Raw genomic sequence first — 21,766 nt, forward strand, 5'->3', positions numbered from 1 at the left:
GATCCTTCAGGGATATGACGCCTGACTCTTTCCCGGTTTCCCGTGCCCACTGTGAAGTGAGTGACCATCTCTCCTGTGTCACATTCTCCCATTGCCATATGAGGCATGGCAAGTCCCATGGCCGTGATGTGAACGTGACCACCTGAATCCTCTGAAACCGTGAGCCAAGAGGAGTCTTTCTTCCTCTAAATTGTCTCTGTCGTCTATTTTTGTCACAGCCAAATGAAAGGTATTTACGTGCTCATTGGCTATACACTGAGTACCTGAGTAAGATTTGAGATGAGGAAAAGGTAATCATATGCTTATCTGTCTTAGGAAAGTGTATTTACTGAAGAGAAAACTGTTTTAAGAAATCAAGGGAATGTTTTGATGGTGTTTGCAATGTTCTAATTTATTTTATTTCCTGGTTTTTATTTGTTTCCGTTTGCTGTCGCTTTGGTTTAGTTTTTTGCTTTTGTGAGATGGGGGTCTCACCCTGCAAACTTTGTAGCCCAGGCTGGCTTCAAACTCAGAGCAATCCTCCTGCTCCAGTCTCCTAAGTACCAAGATCACAGGTCTGCACTCCTCTGCCCGGCTTCTGTAGCATTTTAGACGCCTAAGAAGAAATTCCATTCAATTGAACTCAATAACGTATCTGGCTCATATGTTTTAAAAACAAAGATTAATGACCCATTCCCCCAATTCCATACCCATAAAATAATAGTCACATCTTAAAATGAGACGTGGAGTAAAAATGATTTAGTGGCACTCTAATAATTAGAATGTGGGCATCAGTAATCTCCAACAAGGATTCACAAGACGGGACTGGCTGCAGATTTATAGCACTGGATGCAGGTCCTTAGATAAGACCAACATGTCTTATAAAGGGCAGGAGTAGTGTCAAGCTCCAATACAAGCTACCATCTACCCTGCCAGTGGGGAAGCTCCTGGGATTGTCAGGTTTGAGCTGGGAGCTACTGAGACCAAGATTACCTGTATACAACATACATACATACATACATACATACATACATACATACATACATACATACATAATACACAAATGCATACACACACATACAAACACGCACGGAGGAAAAAAAGAGACATACTTCCTGTCTCTCTCTCTTCTCCTCTCTCTCTTCTCCTCTCTCTCCCTCTCTTCTCTCTCCTCCCTCTTCTCTCATGTCATCAAAACTGTCATAGAAGAAATGAAAGCTAGCATGCTGTGATGGCTTCTGAACTGTGAGTATGCAATCCTCACTTTCCCAGAAGACGTTTACTAAGCGCCCTGAGCAATCAGGGACTATGGTAACCACACACCCTGTGACAGACACACACAAGGGGACCAACTCCTGTCACTAAGAGGACAGATACATCTGATCTGAAGCATGTCCTACAGAGCCCTTGGTGACTGCATGGCATAGAGCCACCACCTCTCCCCCCACCCCACTCCCAGCGCGTCTAAGGAAGGCAGAGGTTCTCAACCTGTGGGATTGTGACCATTTTATTAGGTCACGTATCAGATATTCTACATATCACATATTTACATTATGGTTGGAAACGGTTACAAAATTACAGCAATGAAGTAACAGTGAAACAATTTTATGGTTGGGGGGGTCACCACAACATGAGGAACTGTGTTAAAGGGTCAGTAGAGAGCCTTCCTAATTAGCATTAGGAAGGGTGAGAACCTCTGCTCTAAGAGGAGACCTCTTCTCTATCTCATGGAACTGAATTCTCTTCAGAACCCCTCTCATGCCTATTTGCCTATAGTGTTAATAATTCCCCCCCCCAGGAAACTTCTTACTCAAAAGGACAACCTGCTTCATTGTTTCTCTTGAACCCCTACACTGAGAACTTTCAAGAGCTTAGCTCAAAGTAAGAATTATCATAGGCATTACCAATGTCCCCTTTTCAATGCCTTCAGGAGAGAGCCCTTCATGAGTCAGATGTGGAAGAATTTCACCTCCACAAATGCAAACTCTGTTCCAAGGAAAAGACGTGGGGAGACAGCTCAAACCGTAACAGAACATAGCATAGAGTTCAACTGAGATATACAAATTCAAAAAACACCCATCACCCAAGTCCAGGAAGGTCCATTACAGTCGGAATAGATACCCAACACTTCATAGTCAAAGCTAGTTGATCCCAGAAAACACGATACTGCCCGACTTAATCTTATGTGAAAATCGCACTTACCTGCCAGAAGATACTGTCTATCGTATTTCCAAGAAAACCATCTCGACCTTCAGATGATACCAGCTTGGGTCCAAGAATCGTCATGAATTCATCAAAATCTACCTGCCCATCTCCTGGAAGGAGAAAGAGATATATGAGTGAAAACTACCATAAACATGATCAATAGCCCCTGATGCATTTAACAACTCTTTTTCTCTTTGGCATGACCTAAATAAAATGAAAAGATCTGCTGATGTAACTGAGAATTGTTTAACGCTGTTCATTTTTTTCCCTGGTACTGGGAACTGAACCCAGGTGCCCAAGCATCCTAGGTAGGTGCTCTCCCACTGAGCCACGCCCCCAGCCCCTCATTGGGGGATCCTAGGCAGGTGCTCTACCACTGAGCCACTTCCCCAGCCCCTCACTGGGGATTCTAGGCAGGTTCTCTACCACTGAGCCACGCCCCCAGCCCCTCACTGGGGGATTCTAGGCAGGGGCTCTATCACTGAGCCACGCCCCCAGCCCCTCATTGGGGGATCCTAGGCAGGGGCTCTACCACTGAGCCACCCCCCAGCCCCTCACTGGGGGATTCTAGGCAGGTGCTCTCCCACTGAGCCACGCCCCCAGCCCCTCACTGGGGGATTCTAGGCAGGGGCTCTCCCACTGAGCCACGCCCCCAGCCCCTCACAAATCTGTGGGGCACTTTCTCGACGAATGATTTGTGCGAATGATGCCAGCTACCCCTAGGAAAGTGATCTGGGATGGCGTTAGAAAATAAGCTGAGCAAGCCATGAGGAACAAGCCAGTAAGTAGCGCTCCTCCATGGCTTCTGCCTCAGTGCCTACCTCTAAGTTCAGGTTCCTGCCCCACTTCCCTTCATGATGAACTATGATCTGGACACATAAGCTGAAACTCTCCCCAACCCATGGGTTTTTTGGTCACAGTGTTTTATCACAGTAATAGAAACCCTAAGACAGTATTCTACAGTAAACCAAGTCCCCGGAGTGCCTCACTGGCATATGCTAAATATGTAACTTACCTCTGAGCCACATCCTGGCCCCTCACTAGAGGATTCTAAATAATCATTCTACAGCTGAGCCATATCCCCAGCCCAGCCCCTCACCTGGGGATTCTATGCAAGTGTTCTGTCACTGAGAAATATTCCCAGCCTTCTGTTTACTTTGGTTTAGAGACAGGATCTTACTAACTTGTCCAGGCTGGCCTTGATTTCACTTTGTAGCTTAGGATGGCCCTTAACTTGCGATCCTCCTGTCTCAGCCTCATGAATAACTGAGATGATAAGCCTTCCCGACCAATGTCTGCTTTGTTTTAAAATGTTAAATTATCACTATGAAGTAGCAGTGATTGGTAAATTTAATATTATACATTTCTGCACCTCTCTTCAAAAGCAATCTGTCAGACTCTGATTGTTGTTACTCGGGCCGGCCTCAGACTTGCAATGGAGCTAAGGATGACTTGACTTCTGATCTCCCCATCTCCACTTTCCAAGTGTCAGCACTGCATGAGTGTGCCATCACGCTCAGTTTATTCACTGCTGGGGATGGACACAGGACTTTTGTACATTCTATGTAAGAACTCTATTGACCAAGCTACATTTCCAGCACTACCACAAGTCTTGACTCTATCATTTCCTCTTGTCCCTAAGTCAATCCTGTGTTGCTTTATTCATGCATACAAAGTGTGTAGGTGTGCACACCTGTGCACACATGTGCGAGCATGCATGCGTGTGCACACATACACACTCATACACGCTAGCTTAGTAGAGTAGCATCTAAGCTTTTGTAAGTATGCACTTGGATAGTCACGGCAGGATGAAGTTCTTGATGAGACATTCCTCAGTACCTTTCCCCATCATTAAGCAATTCATGACTGTATTCTACCTAAATGTCCACCCACCCCCTCCTACTTAGCATGACCACACCTCCCATCTGCTGCTTCTCTATACCACAAATTGTCCAGCCATGTGTGACAAAAGTCACAACGTCATCCTTGAAACTCACACATCAATATAGTCATTATGTCTAAAGGGTTTAACCCCTTAAATACTTGTTAAAATTCTCTCTGTTGTTTCTCCAGTAGATGATTCCCTCTAACAAGGTTGATGGAACAATGCTTCCACGAATCAATACTTGTATTTGAGATTATGGCACCACACTGCTGCCTCTACATCATCTTCCATACAGTTTGAAATTACTGTACAAAGCAGATACAACACTGTTCTACAAACTTCAGTGATATTTTAACCCAAAACTAAGAAAACCACCTCAGTATACTTTCCAAGCCTGCCTCTTTCTCTTGTAGCCTTATTATCTCCACCATTGCATAAAAAGCAATGTGTTGTTTTCACCTCTGGTTCTATGTGCCTGCTGCTATGTCCCCCGAGAGATGTCTTTATCTATGATCTTCCTGGTGAATACCACCTTGTTCTCAGAGAAGGAACTACAATGCTGTTATTGTTTTATTGCTTCCTGGCCATACCTTATCTCACCAGGAAGAACCTGCCAAATTTTCTTCCTCATCAGTATTTATGTAGCTATTTGATCAGAATTGAAACATTCCCCGATGGAAGGAAGAGGGAGTTCACAAGACTCAGGAAACTCAGGAAACTCATAAGACACAAGAAGCTCAGGAAACTCATAAGGCCCAGGAAGTTCAAGAAACACACAAGAATCACAAGGCCCCTCTCCAATGGGGTTTTCAGTGTCTCATCTGCCTTCAAGTGACCTATGACACTCTATGTAATCCTTTACTTGTACTTGTATAAGTAACTCCTGTTAACTCATTGGTTCAACAAACTAGTAGAATCATTCCTTTGCTCTGTTATTGGTGCCTACCCGAAGTGAACAAATGTTTGTCCACATTATCCCAGGAAAAGTCCCAGCACAGTCTCCTACAACTTCATGTGCATCGGGACAGAACTTACCACCTTGTGTTCCTGTCTGGGTTTGCCTTACTCCCCCACCCCCTGAACTCGATTATGGAAGGTCAGAGAGCAAAGCAGTTGTGTGACTATTTCCTATGAAATGAGAAGTCTCTCCCGGAGAAAGGTTCTTTTGGATTAGGGGAAGTCAACAAAACTTACCAGACACAGAAAGCGCCTAGAATTCACAAGATTCAAAATGCCCCTTTCAGCGTTACATAAGTAGCCACTATCGGGGGCAGAGCAGGTCTCCCACCTGTTATCCAAGTACAGGGAGCTCTAAGATGAAGCCTTTCTGAGTCATCACCCATGCTGGGCAGATTTTTGGTGATACAGCTGCCTATGAGTCACTCGTGCTCCTGTAAGCAATCCCAATATACTCACTGGTTCACAGAAGTAGACCACAGTGGAACCATTTCTTCGGTTTGTCATCTGTGCTCTATTTGGAGGCGAATAGACATTTGTTCATGTCTCATCAGGAAAAGTAGCCCCAGAAGGCATCTATGTAGACTGATTGACAGAACAGGTATTCAGAATGTGCTTGGAAAATGAATAAGTGATGTCTCTTGATTGTTTTCCCTGGTTCAGTTAAGCATCAATTGGTTTTTTTTTTGGGGGGGGGGGATTTTGTTCTGTTATCATGCTAGAGCTGGTGCTCACCAAAAGGTGTTTGTCAAGTCAACTTTCCAGGCCAAAGTCAACTCTCAGGGCATTGAGTGACCCCCAGCAAGTCATCAACATGGCGTTAGGAACCCTTACTACCATTTAAATTGGCAACACAACCAACAGCTTTCTACCTCTTTACCTAAGCTCCAGCAGCATGCCAGAATAAAGACCCAGAATTAATCTACTCTCAGAGTGTCTGTGCTTCCAAGGAGCACTCGTTCACAACCTGTGCCTAGTGGCCAAGTAGATGTCATCATCAGGATGTCAATAAGTCAGTACAGATTGTCCAGGAACACACTGCCTCGTAGATGAAACTCCTGGGAGGATCAGGGAGGTGAGACAAGCTAGTGGGAAAAGGAAGATTAATCTACCAAATGGGGTGGAGCAGTCAATGAGATGCTGAGTGGAAATCAATTTTTCTTTCCCCGTTTGACAAGATAAAGGAAGCTGGAAGCTCACCCTTGCTGGTATGCTACGAATACGCTGACAAACAATGACTTCGCCTGGGCCACTCAGATGAGCAAGTACCTCTGAATAGAAAACTCTCCAATGGGATGCTGGTGGAGACACGGGAGAGGATGACTTCCGAGGCATTCCTGGTGAATTTGTTCTTGAGTATAAATAGGAAGTTATCTATCAAGGTAGGAAGAGAAGAAAGAAGAAGGGGAGGGGGAATCATGGGAAGCTGAAGAAGAGAAGGAAGGAGGACGGAGGGGGAAGGAGGAAGTGAGATTAAGCAAGAAAAGAGGAAGGAGAAAGCAAAAGAAGAGAGAAAGTAGAGAAAGAAGGAAGAGGAAAAGGGAGTTGGGGGTAAGGGGGAAAGAATAGAAAGGAGGAAAAGGAAGGAGAAAGGACAAATATTAAGTAGGAGGGGAAAGGAGGTGGAAAAGAAGGATTTTAAAACACTGGATTCCTGCATTCTCTAAACATGTACTGTGGAACCAGCTCACACTCTGACTCACCCATGACTAGCTCTCCTAGTGAGAGGTTTGGTTTCTTTAAAGACCCAGTTGATGAATAAATAAATTGAGGCCTTTGATCATGTAGGGCAAGGCAGGGAGTAGGGAGAAAATCTTATCTCAGGCAAATAGTAGAAATTTAGGCCTTGATGTCACTATTAAAAATTAATCGTGTAAGAACAAGAGAGGGGATAGTGAAGAAACTCTGTCTCGATGGATAATAATAATAATTGTTTGGATTGCTTTAACTGCTTTGAATTGTTTTAGTTATCAAAATGTGTGTGGTTGGAAGTTTGGTGGTTATGATATTAAAAGTCCTCTGGGAGAGAGGTCAGAATAGAGCAGGGCTAAAGAGAAAGGAGGCTGCTAATTTGAGTCAATCTATACCTTTGACGATTTCAAGTTACTGGACCGAGGGTGTGCTGTTTTGGAAGAGAAGTTCTGTATTTGTCTTAATGGGAAAGAAGAAAAGGCTTTGGACCCCTTCCAGAGTGACATAGATCAGATACGAGCAGGGAAGACCCTCCTGAAGATCTTGGCTACAGAAAAGAAAAGTTTGAGAAAATCAAACAGGACAGGTAATATTTAACTCATTCTCATACCTCCGACAGTGTTGAAGATCAGTTATAGTCTCATAATCAAACTCAAGTTGTTTAGCATTGAGGAAGATGATGTAGATTTGAAAGGATGGTTTTCAGACGGTAACGCAAGTTAAAATCAAAACATAATTTAGGTATAGAATTGCAAACTCTAAGTTAGGATAGATATTGAGTAATATATCTAAATTGATAAAAATTGATGGACTGGACACTATTAATATATAGTATACCTGATAGTTTACGTCACTGTTATAACTATGCTCAATGTATAGCTGAGAGAAAAGGCCTTTTTAAATGGATGAAAGGGGGAATGTTGTAGATTTGATTCCATGCTTACATTATGTTAATTAGGTTCCCAAATATTGCACAAGAATCCCACGTGTAAGACACTGTGGGGCCCTGCCCCCAGTGTGAATAAAATTGCCACCAGCCAATGGCTAAGCAGGGAGACAGAGGCAAGACTTTAGAACTCTCAGGCAAGGGGACCTAGAGAAGAAGAAGAAGAACCACTATGCCAGGAGAAGAATAAGGTACAGGTTTGGGAACGGCAGAAGACAGAGTACCAACCATGTAAAAGCCGGGGAAGAGCAGCGCCCCCATTGGGTCTTGGGTAGCAAAGATGGGATATAGGTTTTAGAAGGTAATAACTCAGGAGTATTGGAGGGGAGGCGCTTATAACATGGAAGTTTAGGAGTGGCCCAGCCATTGGGCTGATTAAGGCATATCAAATATAGGCGCTCTCTCTCTCTCTCTCTCTCTCTCTCTCTCTCTCTCTCTGTGTGTGTGTGTGTGTGTGTGTGTGTGTGTGTGTGTGTGTGTGTGTGTGTGTGTGTGTGTGCAGGTGATGAGGAGGAACTTGCAACACCACAGCTACTGGGGATATTGCAGTGGACCAATCACCTATCGCTACAAGGTTATGTGAATGGTTTTTGTTTTAACCCCAGGTGTCCACAGCAGCTAACTATGAATTGTCTCATGCTCCGACAGGGGTGTGATTCTGCCAGCTGAAGATGTTTACGACTGGAGTTCAGGGACCTCTTAAGAGGGTATAAAAATGCCAGAGCCCTGAGAGGAGGCAGGCTCTACTGTTCCCCCTGCTGCTGCTACTCCTATTCCTGCTGCTGCTGCTGCTGTTGCTGCCCCTGCTGCTACTGGTTCCTTTGGCTGTAGTCGTTAAGTAGCTCTGAGCAAAGAAATGAGAAGAAATTGGATATCCTGACCATGAAGATTAGACTGGTCCAAGGATCTTGATGCCCCTAATCAGCAGAAAGTAGTCTAACGAGGTCAATACTCCCCTTTTCCCTCTAACTCTTTCTCTCTCCCACCTAGTGTTGGAGAGTTGGAAGGGGATTGGGGTGAAGAAGAACGGTAGGTATAAGAACCAAATAAAATAGCCAAAAATTATGGTTACAAACTCTAACAATCATAAAGTCTTTGTGTTTCAGTTCACAAGTGTAGATCTATTTGTGTACAGACCTTATGAGATCTTAACTAAAATGTGTCCAACAGGCCGGCTACTCACACTCCTTCTCAAGGTCACCATTCTCTCCCACTTGGAAGACTAGCAAGGGAGTCTGTCCATGATTCTCAGCCTGAGGAAATTGAAAATAAGTTTAAAAAAAAATCTGCCTTCCAACTAAGAGAGGAGGGACCACCTACTTATCTACCCCATGCAGAAGCCCAGAGGAGCAAAGCCTTGTGCATCTCAAGGGCTCTCAGGAGTTCTGGTCCCTTTCATTACAGCACCAGGTACCACTCACAAGTAGATGCTACTTTTGCCCAAAGGCACCATCAGAGCAAGAACTGAGCAGCAGATCCAAAGCTTCGAAGATCTACCTTGGTCTTGGAAAAAAAACAAGCCGTCCATTTATCACTTAGAAATTGTGGTCTGGGGGTTGGGGATTTAGCCCAGTGGTAGAGCGCTTGCCTAGCAAACGCAAGGCCCTGGGTTCGGTCCCCAGCTCCGAAAAAAAAAAAAAAAAAAAGAAAAAGGAAAGAAATTGTGGTCTGGACAGAGGAACTAGAGATTAGTTACCAGATTCTAGAACTGGAGCTTAGTAATTAAAGGGCCGGCCTTGCAAGCATGAGGACTCAAGTTTGGGTTCCCAGAAAGCATGGCAAACTGCCTATAAGATAACAAGACTAGCTGGTTGGATGAGTTCTGGGTTTGACTGAGATGTCTGCCACAACGAATAAGGTGAAAAGGGTGATTAAAAATAATTTAAACATCAACCTTAGGCCTTCATATGAATGAACAGAGAGTTGTATGTGCAACAACACACCCTCGCACTCCCAGACATACAAGAACATGAACACACACACACACACACACACACACACACACACACACACACACACACAGAGTAATCTAAATGACTGTCTCATGGACGGGGAAGATGGCTGAGTGATTAAGGGCATTGGTTTTCTTCCAGAAGACTTGAATTCAGCTAGCAGCACCTAAATCAGGTGGCTCGCCTGGAACTCCAGCTCCAGTGAATCCGATGCCCTCTTCTAGACTCTGAGAGCATCTGTGTGCACATGCACAAGCGCGCATAAAGACGCAAATACATATACTTGAAAAACAAAAACTGTCTTTGTAATGAATGATTAGCTCTTATCTCTGTAGGTGTCACTTAATCATTTAAAAGAAAGAGTAATAATAAGCAACAGGAGATAGTTGTTCGACATTATCTAATGTCTGGTATATGAGTATTATATAAATTTATTTCCACTCCGACACTATGAAGAATTCTCCTAATTCACATCTTACCAGTGGTAAACATTAGGCAAGAAGGGGTTAAAGCAAGGAGTGGAAAATGTCAGAGAACTAGCACATGGCAGGGGCAAGGGCTCAACTAGGAACCCAATATTAACCAACCCTGCAGTACAGCATACCTGTCTGCATCAGAGACCCCAGCACACAGCCTTGATAAGGTTCATGTTTCCCTCCAAAGTCTGTTACAATGTGGTTTCCTCTCTTAGCCCCGAGGAAGGGATTTAATGGGTAACTGGGAAAGGTGACCTTTGGGAATTTTAAGGTAAATGGCCACTGTCTTAACAGCCACATGTTCCCCAGATTGCCACTGTGCCTGCAGTGAGCATCCTTAGTCATCCTCACAGATGGTCCGTTCCCAGAGGAACCAGGGCACTCACACACAATCCAGCACACAACTTAAATTTCTCCCACTCCCAAAAAGAATTAGTCTGAGAAACAAGTCTAAACAGGGCAGAGTCACCACAAATAGCTATTAACGAATGTCCCCAAAGGAATGTGTGGAATTGTTGAGGTTTGGTCTGTTGCTACGTATTATAATGCTAAATACGCCCCACCCCCACCCCTCAAGGCCTGGTTGCCCCAGAGATGAGAGTCCACATGTCTGCCCAAGTGACCTTGCCTCCTAAGTCATCTCTGATTGGTGAATACAGATGCCTATGGCTGGGCAGAATTGAGATAGGCAGGGTTTGGATTCTCTGGCTTAGGGTCTGAGGAGAATATCAAGGAGGAGAGAAAGGAGGAGGAAAGACACCATAGGTTAAGCAAGTTATGAAAACCTGGCCATGAGGGCTGGTCAACTGATGTTAAGACCAGCTCAGACAGAACATGGCAAATTATAATTCGGGTTTAAGTGCTAATTAAGGCTTAATATAAATATATAAGTTGTGTATCTTTTATCCAGGAACTGAATGATCAAAGCAGGGTAGAAGCCCCTGATTGAGATTAAATATTCCTACAACATGGAACAATTTCTGGACCAGTCACCTTTTGTGAAATGCAGGAGTGACTACCCTTACAGGTTTACATGCATGTGTATGGTATATGTGCACATGTATGCATGCTTGTGGAGACCACAGACTGACTTTGGTGGTCATCCTCAATTCATCTCCAGCTTGTTTATCTGAAGAGGATCTCTCACCGAGCACGGAGCTCACCAACTCTGCTACAATGCCTGGGACCCTCCTGTCTCTGCCTCCCCACCGCTGGGATTACAAGTATATGCTCTTGCATTGGTGCTAAGGGTCCAAACTCAGGTCCTCATGCAAGCATGTTCCCATCCCAACTGAGCCACCTTTCCAAGCTACAGGAGGATTTCTGTAGGCATTATTTATCAGCATATATTGCACAAGATAATAGGGTCACCATGAGATTTTTTAGACACACATAACTGATTCTCTTTCATCCTCCGCCCCTCTCTTGCTGATTCATTTTCTTTTCCCAAACAGTCTTCCTTCTGCTTCTATGCCTTGTTTTTAAAAATCTAGACTCCATACACAAGAGGGCCAGGAATCTAGGTTTTGTTTGTTTGTTTGTTTGTTTGTTTTGCTTTTTTAAAATAAGGCATGCAAATAGATAAGAGACTATTTCTCTAAGTCCAGACTGTTTTACTTTTCAAAGGATTCTTAATTGCAATATTAACAAAATTCCATCTGTGTGGGGCAGTGGCTCTGGTATAAGCCTTTTACTTCCGGTCCGAATGAGGCAGGCTCACCTGGAGTGAGTATCTGGAAGCAAACTACAATACTGGGCACTGGGGAAGGCACAGCGGAAAGCTAGACTTAACCATCATCTATAACAATGGATGCAACCATCGTTCCCTCTCCATCCTATGTCAAAGACAATCTCTGCTTGCTGAAGCCATAGTTATTTGTATCTTCTGCTATCAAACACAGCCGGTTCCCACCCAGGTCAGAGGGCAGCTTGCTGAAACCGGTTCTCCCCTTTCAACCACGTGCGTTCCAGGGATCAAACTGAGATCACTAGGCTCAGCGGTTGGCATCTTTACCCCCTGAGCTATGTCAACAGGCTAGTTGTGAACTCTTTTACTTAGCAGTGGTCTTATATGAATCTTGACTAAACAAGCGAATGCAGAATGAAGGATGCTCACTCCTTCCAAGCTGCCCTCCCTTCCGTAGCTTCCACTGATCTTGATCCACTTAGCAAGAGGTACGGCAAGCCAGCCTGCCAAGGACCGTCCTCTGGACACCTATGGCTCCGCGAGCCAGAGTAATGAACTTGAACTAGGCCGGGCAGCGGCAGGGGTCCCAGATCTGTACCGTGCTCATTAGGAAGAGCCGGTTGAACTTTCGAGGAGGATGAAAAATCGTCATAAAGTCCCTGGGAAAACTAAAGGAAGGAAAGGAACAGGCTGAAAAAGCTGGTGAGCATTGGTGGGTGACATTGGTGGTGTCAACTATGTGACTGAGAAGTTATACAGCTCGTGAAATCTACCCCGGAGGGACAGATACACACAGTAGGCATATCCCAGGCCATAGAAGTGAAGTGTACAAGTAAGTCACTGCTTAGGCCAGAAGCAAAGAACCATGGTGGATCCATAAAATCATCGTACTTGGTGCCTTGGATTCCCAAGACGACATCTCAACAGTCGTCAGTAAATCCTTGGAGGAGGAAAGAGCTACAAAGGCTACAAAGGGAAGCGAGGTGTGATGGTCGATCTTCATCACCAACTTGATCTTCCTTAAAGACAAGATCTTTATTTCTATTGGCTCCTTGTTTGAGGAGAGGTGGCTGATGGGTAATAGTGGGAAAGGCATGGCAGCTGAGATGCACTTGGTTCTGGCAGACCGAGAGTTTACAGTGCAGCTTGCTCACACTGTGGCAAAGCAGGAGGCAGAGAAAGGGTGGGATGCGTAGCCAGGTTGGAACTCTCAAACCCATCCCAAGTGACTACTCACCAGCCAAGTCTTGGCCTCTAGAGGCTCCACAATGTCTCGAAACAACCAAGGGTCAAAACATAGGAGCCGATGGGAAACATTTTATACCCAGACATAACAAGGGGAGAGTACAGAACTGGATCCCGAAATACTCCAGGATGCGCCAGGGATGGACTGAACGGGACCATGGGTTCTAGTCTCCTTCTGTAGAGTGCTCTAAGCAGATGGGAGACGGGCAGGACCTACAGTGCAATGCATGTTGGGAGTTTTCTTGTGTGTGTGTGTGTGTGTGTGTGTGTGTGTGTGTGTGTGTGTGTAGTGAAGGACAATACACATTCACGGAGGGGGAGTACACATGTGTGCAAATGTTCATATGTGGGTGTGAAGACCAAAGGTTGACGCTGGGTTTCTTCCATTGGTCGTTACCTTATAAACAGAGGTAAAGACGTAGTAAAGTATGCTGATTTGACTAGTCTGGCTAGCTATAGGAATTCCCTGTCTCTGCCTGCCAAGCATTCAAATTATAGGCAGGCCACTATGTCTGCCCAGAATTTATGTGGATACTGGAACCAAACTGTGGTCTTCCCACCTATGGAACAAGTGTATTACATGCTGAACTCTCTCCCTAGCCCATCCCTGGCCCATCCGTGTTAGATATTGCTTCTTAATCACAGTTATCATAATTTAAAAACTGGCAAGTAGAAGATGGGAGTGATGTGTGTGTGTGTGTGTGTGTGTGTGTGTGTGTGTGTGTGTGTGTGTGTGTGTGAGTGTAAGTGCAGGTGCCCATAGAGGCAAAAAGAGAGCATCAGATCTCTTAAAGCCAGAGTTATACTGGTTGTGAGCCATCCAACATGTGCTAGAGGCTGAGCTTTGGTCCTCTGCAAGAGCATCCAGGGCTCTTAACCACAGAGCCAGCTCTCTATCCCCTAAAGGGTTTCAAGAGACTGTTGAAAAGCAATGGCTATATCCAGCTCTCCCTAAAAGGATTTCTTTGAACTGCCTAAGCTACTTCTCCTTTATTGGCTTAAAAACATGCATGTAAAGTCAGATATTCAAATTCCAGGAAGTATGACGCTCAAGTTTAAGTCAAAATTTAAAAGCTCAAATAGTTTGTTTCAAGGTGATTCTAAGTCCTTCTGCCTACAGCTGGGGCTGGGAGCTCCCTGGTTCCCATTTGTGGGTTTTTCCTGGAGAATGGTAGCTTGTTTTGCACAGCATTGTTATTTGTATTATCTCCCCTTCCCTGTCCTCTCCTTTCCTCCCTGCTCTCTGTATTTGTGTGTAGAGGTCACAGGTCAACCTTGGATGTTGTAACCAAGTAACCTTGGGGTGTTTTCTTTTGTTTTGAGGCAGTATGCCTTGCCCAACCCAGGGTCCTCCACATAAGCTAGATTGGCTGGCAGAGTCCCAAGGAGGCATCTGCAGTCGCTTCTCTGGAGCTGTTCTATGTGTTGTCACAACACTAGAATTTTTTCTTTTTTAATGCGGGGTTCTAGGGATTGAACTCAGTTCATCAAAGTTACAAGATAAGCAGCTAGCCAAACCGAGCCATCTTTCCAAAATGCTTGATTTGTTTTATTGATAGTCTAGTGGCAGGGTCTCTCCTGGGAGCGCCATTTTCTCTTCTGTTATCATTTCACACCCAACACTTCAGAAGGTGGCCGTGCAACGTTCTGTGGGATGTAAGTTGGTACCAAATGACGTCTTCTATACGATTTCAAAAGCTACGCTTCTTATAAGAGGTCCTCAGGGTTCAGCTAATACCTTCCTGGGTCAAATTATTATGCCTCAGGATTTATTTCACATGATCACTGGAGCACAGGGAAGGAGAAGTAGATGAGTGTTTGCTTGCAAATGCATTGCGTGCCACTTCTGAAAAGGCACAGGATCTATTGAAAATCTATGGGTTTCTTTAAGGGTTTATGGACTCAATGGGCACGAAGCCTCAATAAGAGGAGGAAAGTTAGCGATACAGTAGCAAAGAAAGCGAATCTGGAAGCTCGCTCCCCTTATCTGAAAGGGTAAGACAGGAGGTTCACAAGTCCAAGCTTGAGTATATCACACGGTGAGTTTAAGACCATCTTGGTCAACTTACTTAGAGCCTGTCTCATGATTAAAATGTGAAAAGGGGGCCTAGGTGTGTGGTTCAGTGGGAGACAGCTTGGCTAGAGTCCTGCAGGGAGGGGCTGGGAAGTGTAACTTAGTGTTGTACTGTTTGCTTCGGAATGTCCCACTGAGGAGCTGGGGCATGTCTCAGTGGAGGTACACCCAGAATCCCCCAGTGAGGGACTGGGGTATACCTAGTGGCTGTGCCTACCTAGAATCCCCCAGTGAGGGGCTAAGGGCTCGACCAAGTGGTAGAACACTTGTATAGAACTCTCCAGTGAGTTGCTGGATATCTGGATCCATGGTAGAGCATGCCTAGAATTGCCCCAGTGAGGCTGGAGAGTTGGCTCGGAAGTAGAGCCGTCTATCTAGCAAGCTTAAGGCCGTAGGTCCAATATTCAATACCCAGTTATTCCTCTACTCAAACTAATAACAGAAAAGGAAATGGGTAGGAAAATGTTATGTTAATTTTTAAGTGTATGGACACACAGGAAAATGGAAGGTGATTCATCTCTGGCTTTGGGTTGAGGCTTTATTTATTTTTGTTCTTTACTCGTTCCTAATCTTCCTGCCACTATAAACAGCGCTGTGAGGAACAGCACGGGGTAGCCGTCTTTCAAATTGCTAACCACATTTCCTTAGGACAGATACCAGAAAAGAAATTACCAAATCAAAGGGGAAAGAACCTTAGAGCTTTTGCTATAAACAGAACGGCCATCAGAAAGGGCCTGCCACTGCCCAATCCCGGCAGTGCGAGAAGGCTCAGCCAACTGCACCTTCCGTCTCTTTACTTAAAATCCTCCCTTCCTGGGTGTGTTGGAAAATGCTCTTAGTGTTTCTCCCATTTGCATTGATTTTCATACTATTGAGCTTGGATAGCTTCCATGTGTTTCATGTTTATGTTTCTTTTTTTTTCCCTTTGTGAATTATCTGATCTCATCCTTTATATTAATCTTCTAATGAAGTCCTTTGGCATTGAAAAATGCTATTCCACCGCCAGATTCTCCGCATAATGTTTCACTAGCTTATTGCTAAATGTTTAATTTACTCTGTTATTATTTAACATGCAGAGCGCGCTACATTGATTCTTCTGTGCTTTTTTTGGAACTTTTTTTTCTGGTGGCACTGGGGCCTTATATTTGCTAGGCAGGGGCTCTCCCACTGAGCCACGCCCCCAGCCCCTCATTGGGGGATTCTAGGCAAGAGCTCTATCACTGAGCCACGCCCCCTGCCCCTCATTGGGGGATTCTAGGCAGGGGCTCTCCCACTGAGCCACGCCCCCAGCCCCTCACTGGGGGATTCTAGGCAGGGGCTCTACCACTGAGCCACATCCCCAGCTCCTCTCTGGGGAATCCTAGGCAAGGGCACTAGCACCAAGTTCTGTTTCTAGCTGTCTCTATACTTTTCCATTTTGATATGGAGTCTTACTAAACTTAATGAGTTGCCCTTGAACTTACAATCTTCTTTTCTTTCTCGTAACACCGAGTGGCTTATATTTTTTAAATATCTTATAATAAAATCCAGTGAAGAGCAAAAAAATCTTTTTTCTTCCTAAACTCTTATCTTTCCACTACCACTTGTGAAAGAAGCCTTTCCCCCACTCAATTATTTGTGGCATTATCTATATTTACCGTGGCTTATGTCTGAGCCACCTGGCGTTATCTCCTATCCATTCTTACCTGAGAATATTTTTCATTATTCTAATTCTATAATACACTTTAGCACCAGATATAGATTTCCATCCTTAATTATTTTTAACGCCTTTCTTGCCTGCTTATTCCTCCAAATGACCTTACGCACCACGGAGAAGTTGGGTGTGGTGATGAACACTAGTCATCTTGCACTTAGAGGATGAGGCAGGAGGATTGCTTTAACCCGTGAAGTGGTTTTGTGTGCGCATGTGCAAGAAAACAATCTCAGATGTCCTTTCTCAAGCACAATCCAATTTAGAAGAATTTTTAATATATTTATCATATTTAATATGTTTATACATATGCCTGCATGTATATCTATGCGAGGGTGTCAGATCTTGGAGTTACAGATAGTTCTTAGCTGACATGTGGGTTCTAGAAACTGAACCTGGATCCTCTGGAAAAGCAGTCAGTGTTCTTAACTAGCTGAGCCATCTCTCCGGCCCCCAAATTTAAAATATTTAAAGACACTGTCCCTCACTAGGCTGGAACTTGCCAAGTAGGGTAAGCCAGCTGGCCAATGAGCCCCAGGGATTCTCCTGCCTCCACTCCCCAGCGTCATGATACTTGGATCTTCACATAAGCTCGACAGTCATGTCTGCATGCCTTTAGGAGAAACACTTTACCAACTCAGCCATGGCCTTTTCTCAGAAAGGATGTCTAGAGGATCCCACGCAGGGGTTACATCATGGAGACCCACTGTCTGAGACAGCCTGTTTGCCTCTGTCCCTTTCCCCCCTTTTGTAACAGACATGTGCTTTTGAGACCTTGGTTGTCTCTCCTCCCATCTTAATTTCTAAAGGATGACAGCTATGCCTTCGCTGTTCCCTGCAGTGTCCCCAGGGTCTAGCACAATAGCTGGTACATAATGGGGTTGTGTATTTCTTGATTTGAATTAGAAGATGCAGTTCCCTGCCAGTGGATACCAAGCAGACCTTGACTTTGTAAGCACATTGATGGTGCCCTTGCTCTGCCCTTAGGGTAGCCAGACCCCTTTTTCTTCTACTCTGCCCCGGTCTCTCTCCTTCCCACTAACACCAGCCTTCTGCGTCTAGATATCCTCTTGTTCAGAAGGCTCTGCTCTTCCAGTCTGACTCCGACAGCTCCTCTCCTTGGCTCTCTTGTTTTATTTCATTTTACCCCTCTTATTCTTTTTTCTCATATCCCCTCTCTCTCTCTTTCCCTCTCTCTCTCTCTCTCTCTCTCTCTCTCTCTCTCTCTCTCTCTCCCTCCCTCCCTCCCTCCCTCCCTCCCTCTCTCTCCTTCCCCTCTTCTTCTCCCTCTCCTTTTCATTCTTCCTCCTTTCCCTCTTTCCCCCTCTCTCTGGCTTTCTCCCTTTCCCCTTTTCTCTTTTCTTTTCTCTTTCCCCTCCTTCCTTTCTTTGTGACAATGATCTCAAGTAGCTTAGGCTGGCCTCAAAGTCACCATGGAGCCAAAGATAATCTTTTTTTTTTCTTTTCTTTTTTTTTTTTTTTTTAGTGTTGGGGCCCGACCTCAGGGCCTTGCACGAGCCAAAGATAATCTTGAACTCTTTCTCCTTCTGCTTCTATTTCAAAGGCTTAGGTTTGGATCGAGGTAGAAGTTCAAGAGAGACCTTGGATTACTGGGGAATAAAGTATTTGGTAGAAAACACATCGATACAGCAGATAGACAGATAGACATGCAGGAGGCAGGAGAACGGTAGAACCTCTAAGAAGGGTTCAGGCTCCAGCACCAGAGACACAAGGCATGGTGGGGTCTCTTAAGGGAAGAGTCACCATCCATAAAGCAGATGTACTCTTACACTCTCTGAGGAGGGAGGTGGTTCCAAAGCAAAACTCAGGTGCTTCCATTCCCCGGTAGGATGAAGGGAAAGACCTTGGGAGTAGGATATATGGTCACCAGTAGCAACTTTGACGTAAACTCACCGTCCCAGGAAGTCTCTGAGCTAGAGATTCACAGATAGTGTCTCAGTAGGGTGTGTATTGACCATGAAAAGAGGGAGGGCCATGGGTGGTGGGTATTGTGACCTGAGCAGAGGCTGCATTCTAACATGATATATATATATATATATATATATATATATATATATATATATATATAGTGTGTGTGTGTGTGTAATGTGTAATTTTCTTATTTATTCTTTGCTCATAAATCCCACCTGTTGTTTCCCCTCCCTGCCTTTCTCCAAGTCTCCCCCACCCCATCCAGACCCCTTTCCCCCAGATCCCCCCCACCTCTCCTTAGAAAAGAGCAGGCCTCCCAGGGACGTCAACCAAACACAGCATAACAAGACCAAGCACATATTCTTACATCAGGGCTGATAACCCAGGAGGAGGAAAAAGGCCCCAAAGGCAGGCCAAGAGTCAGAAACAGCCCCTGCTCCCACTGGTAGGAGTCGCCCAAGAACACAGAGCTACACAACTGTAACCTATGTACAGAGAGCCTAGGTCAGACACATAGAGGCTCCCCGATCTCTGTGAGCCCACTTTGAGTCCTGGTCAGTTGATCCTGAGGGGTTTGTTCTTGTGGTGTCCTGGACCTGTCTGGCTCCTCCAATCCTTTCCTCCCCTCCTCCACAAGTGCTCCCTGAGCTCCGCCCAATGTTTGGTTGTGGGGCTCTGCGTCTGTTCCCTTCAGTTGCTGGATGTTCCCATCAGAGTGGTCTCTCTGATGAGGATGACTAACACGACATTCTTACACAGAGTGCTCGGATGACACACACACTTTCCATAACTTGAGGGATGAAACCAAGGACTGTGTACGTATTAGGCAAGCGCTCTACCAACTAAGCTACCTCCCTAGCTTAGCATCCAAACAATTGTTTCTTAAGCCTTCGCCTCTGGCAGTGAGTAATTGGGAGTTAATTCTCATTTTTATCTGAGTGCCCAATGTGTCTCTCCTCTCTTCAGCACAGTGCTCTGTGTTATTTCTGTTTTCAACTATTAACCTGGAGTAGAGACTCTCCATAGGTCAACCATTGGTAAGTGTAATTATCATGAACCATCTTCTCTTCTCATTTTGGTTTAAGAATGCTCCAGTGCTGAATTGTAGCGTGTATCGTTGCTTGGGAACGCAATGAAGTAGTCAGTAAAAGAGTACAGGTGGGGACATGGTACATATTTCTGTAATCCCAACCCTCAGGAAGCTGAGGCAGGGGGATTGTGAGTTAGAGAATATCCTGAACCACATATTGAGACCTTGTCTCAAAGCTTTACACACTTACAGACACACAAAGACACACACACACACACACACACACACACACACCACAAGGTGGGGCAGATCAAACATAAAGTACAACCTTCATAAAAAAAAGTCTTCACCTAAAAAATGAAGCACTTTTGGGATATGAGAGAATCTGTGATATTCATATTCATTCATTTTCTCTCTCTCTCTCTCTCTCTCTCTCTCTCTCTCTCTCTCGATTTCTATGTTTTACAACCTTCGTGATATTTTTTAGTCTTCATTGTGAACTTAATAAATGCACTCCTTGTCTTGGTTAGGGTTTCTGTTGCCTCAACAAAACGCCGTGACCAAAAAGCAAGCTGGGGAGAAAAGGGTACATTCTGCTTCCACTTCCACACTGTGGTCTATCACTGGAGGAAGTCAGGACAGGAACTCAAGCAGGTCTGGACCCTGAAGGCAGGAGACGATGTAGACGCCATGGAGGAGCACTGCTTACCGGCTTGTTTCTCACAGCCTGCCTTCTTATAACCCAAGGCTACCAGCCCAGGGATGGCCCCAACCACAAGGGACTGGACCCTCCCCCATCAATCACTAATTAAGAAAATGCCTTACAGCTGGATCTTACAACTGGAGGCATTCTTCTCAACTGAAACTCCTTCCTTTAGGATACTCAAGCAGTGTCAAGTTAACAACCAGAGCACCCCCAAACGTGTATTAAAGCCCTCGATATGTCTTAATCGTCTTTTCCTACCTCCCTCCCTAATCTCTTTCTTCTCTCCCTCCTCCTTCCTGTCTTTCTCCCCATCCTTCCCTTCCATTCCCATCACTTCCTCTCACTCTCCTTCCTTCTGCTTCATACAGGGTCTCACTAATAAAGATGAACATTAACCCCACTGCATTCTATTGTTCTGCTATTGCCGCCCTGGCGGACAAGCTTCTACACAGAGACCTGGGCTACATAGACCTCGTCTAGGGAAGGGAAAGAAGAGGGGTGGGGTGAGAAAAGTGAGAGAAGAGAGATGGAGGAGACAAAGAGGGAGGGAAGAAGGGAAGAAAAGACAGAGGGGAGGCAGGGAGCCAGGGAGATGGTTCAGCAAAAAAGCCCTTGTGTAAATCTGTCATTGCATCTGATGCACAGCATCTCTGTCTCTGTGACAGCTGCATGCAATGGCACATGTCTTAATAACCTCATCACTCCTGCAGTGGGAATGGAGGCTTGGATAGGAGAAACACTCGGAAATCATGAGTCAGTTGCTCTGAAGTCCTCAGAGTAACATAAACAAAAAGAGAGACCCCGGCTTGATAGGGTGGAAGGAGAGAACCAACTCCTAAGATACGCTCTGAATTCCATATATATGCACCTATACACATGATGATGATGATGACGATGACGATGAAGATGACGATGATAACAATGAGAGGAAGGAAGGAAGGAAGGAAGGAAGGAAGGAAGGAAGGAAGGAAGGAAGGAAGGAAGGAAAAAGGAAGGAGGAGGAGGGAGGGAAGACAGACAGGCATTTTCCAGGCACACCATCATTAAATTGTTGAAAAACGACATTGATGAGAAAATTCCAGGTAGCTGATCGGGAGAAAGGCTGTATTTCCAACATGGAAAGAATAATTTAAAATACTGCAGATTTCTCCCCATAAAGCATAGAAGACAGAAGGAAATGGAAAAACATTTTTAAACATGCCAACAGAAAGCTCTCAACCCAGAGTGAAACTGGCCTTCTAAAACAAAGGTGAAATAAAGATATTTTCAAGTGAGGAAAAAACAGGCACAGGAATCATTGCCAACAGGGC

General features: G+C 44.9%; 1 protein-coding gene across 2 annotated transcripts in view; it reads right to left on the minus strand.

The window, feature by feature from the left end:
* The window catches only part of Caln1 (calneuron 1), a 462,493-nt gene that overhangs the window by 170,383 nt on the left and 270,344 nt on the right, over window positions 1-21,766 (minus strand). For both annotated transcript variants that reach the window (XM_032886858.1, XM_032886859.1), the window contains one exon: window positions 2,182-2,294. In XM_032886858.1, coding sequence (XP_032742749.1) covers window positions 2,182-2,294 — 113 coding nt within the window. The remainder of the gene's footprint in view (window positions 1-2,181; window positions 2,295-21,766) is intronic.

This window comes from Rattus rattus, chromosome 16 (assembly GCF_011064425.1).
Source record: "Rattus rattus isolate New Zealand chromosome 16, Rrattus_CSIRO_v1, whole genome shotgun sequence".
Taxonomy (NCBI): domain Eukaryota; kingdom Metazoa; phylum Chordata; class Mammalia; order Rodentia; family Muridae; genus Rattus; species Rattus rattus.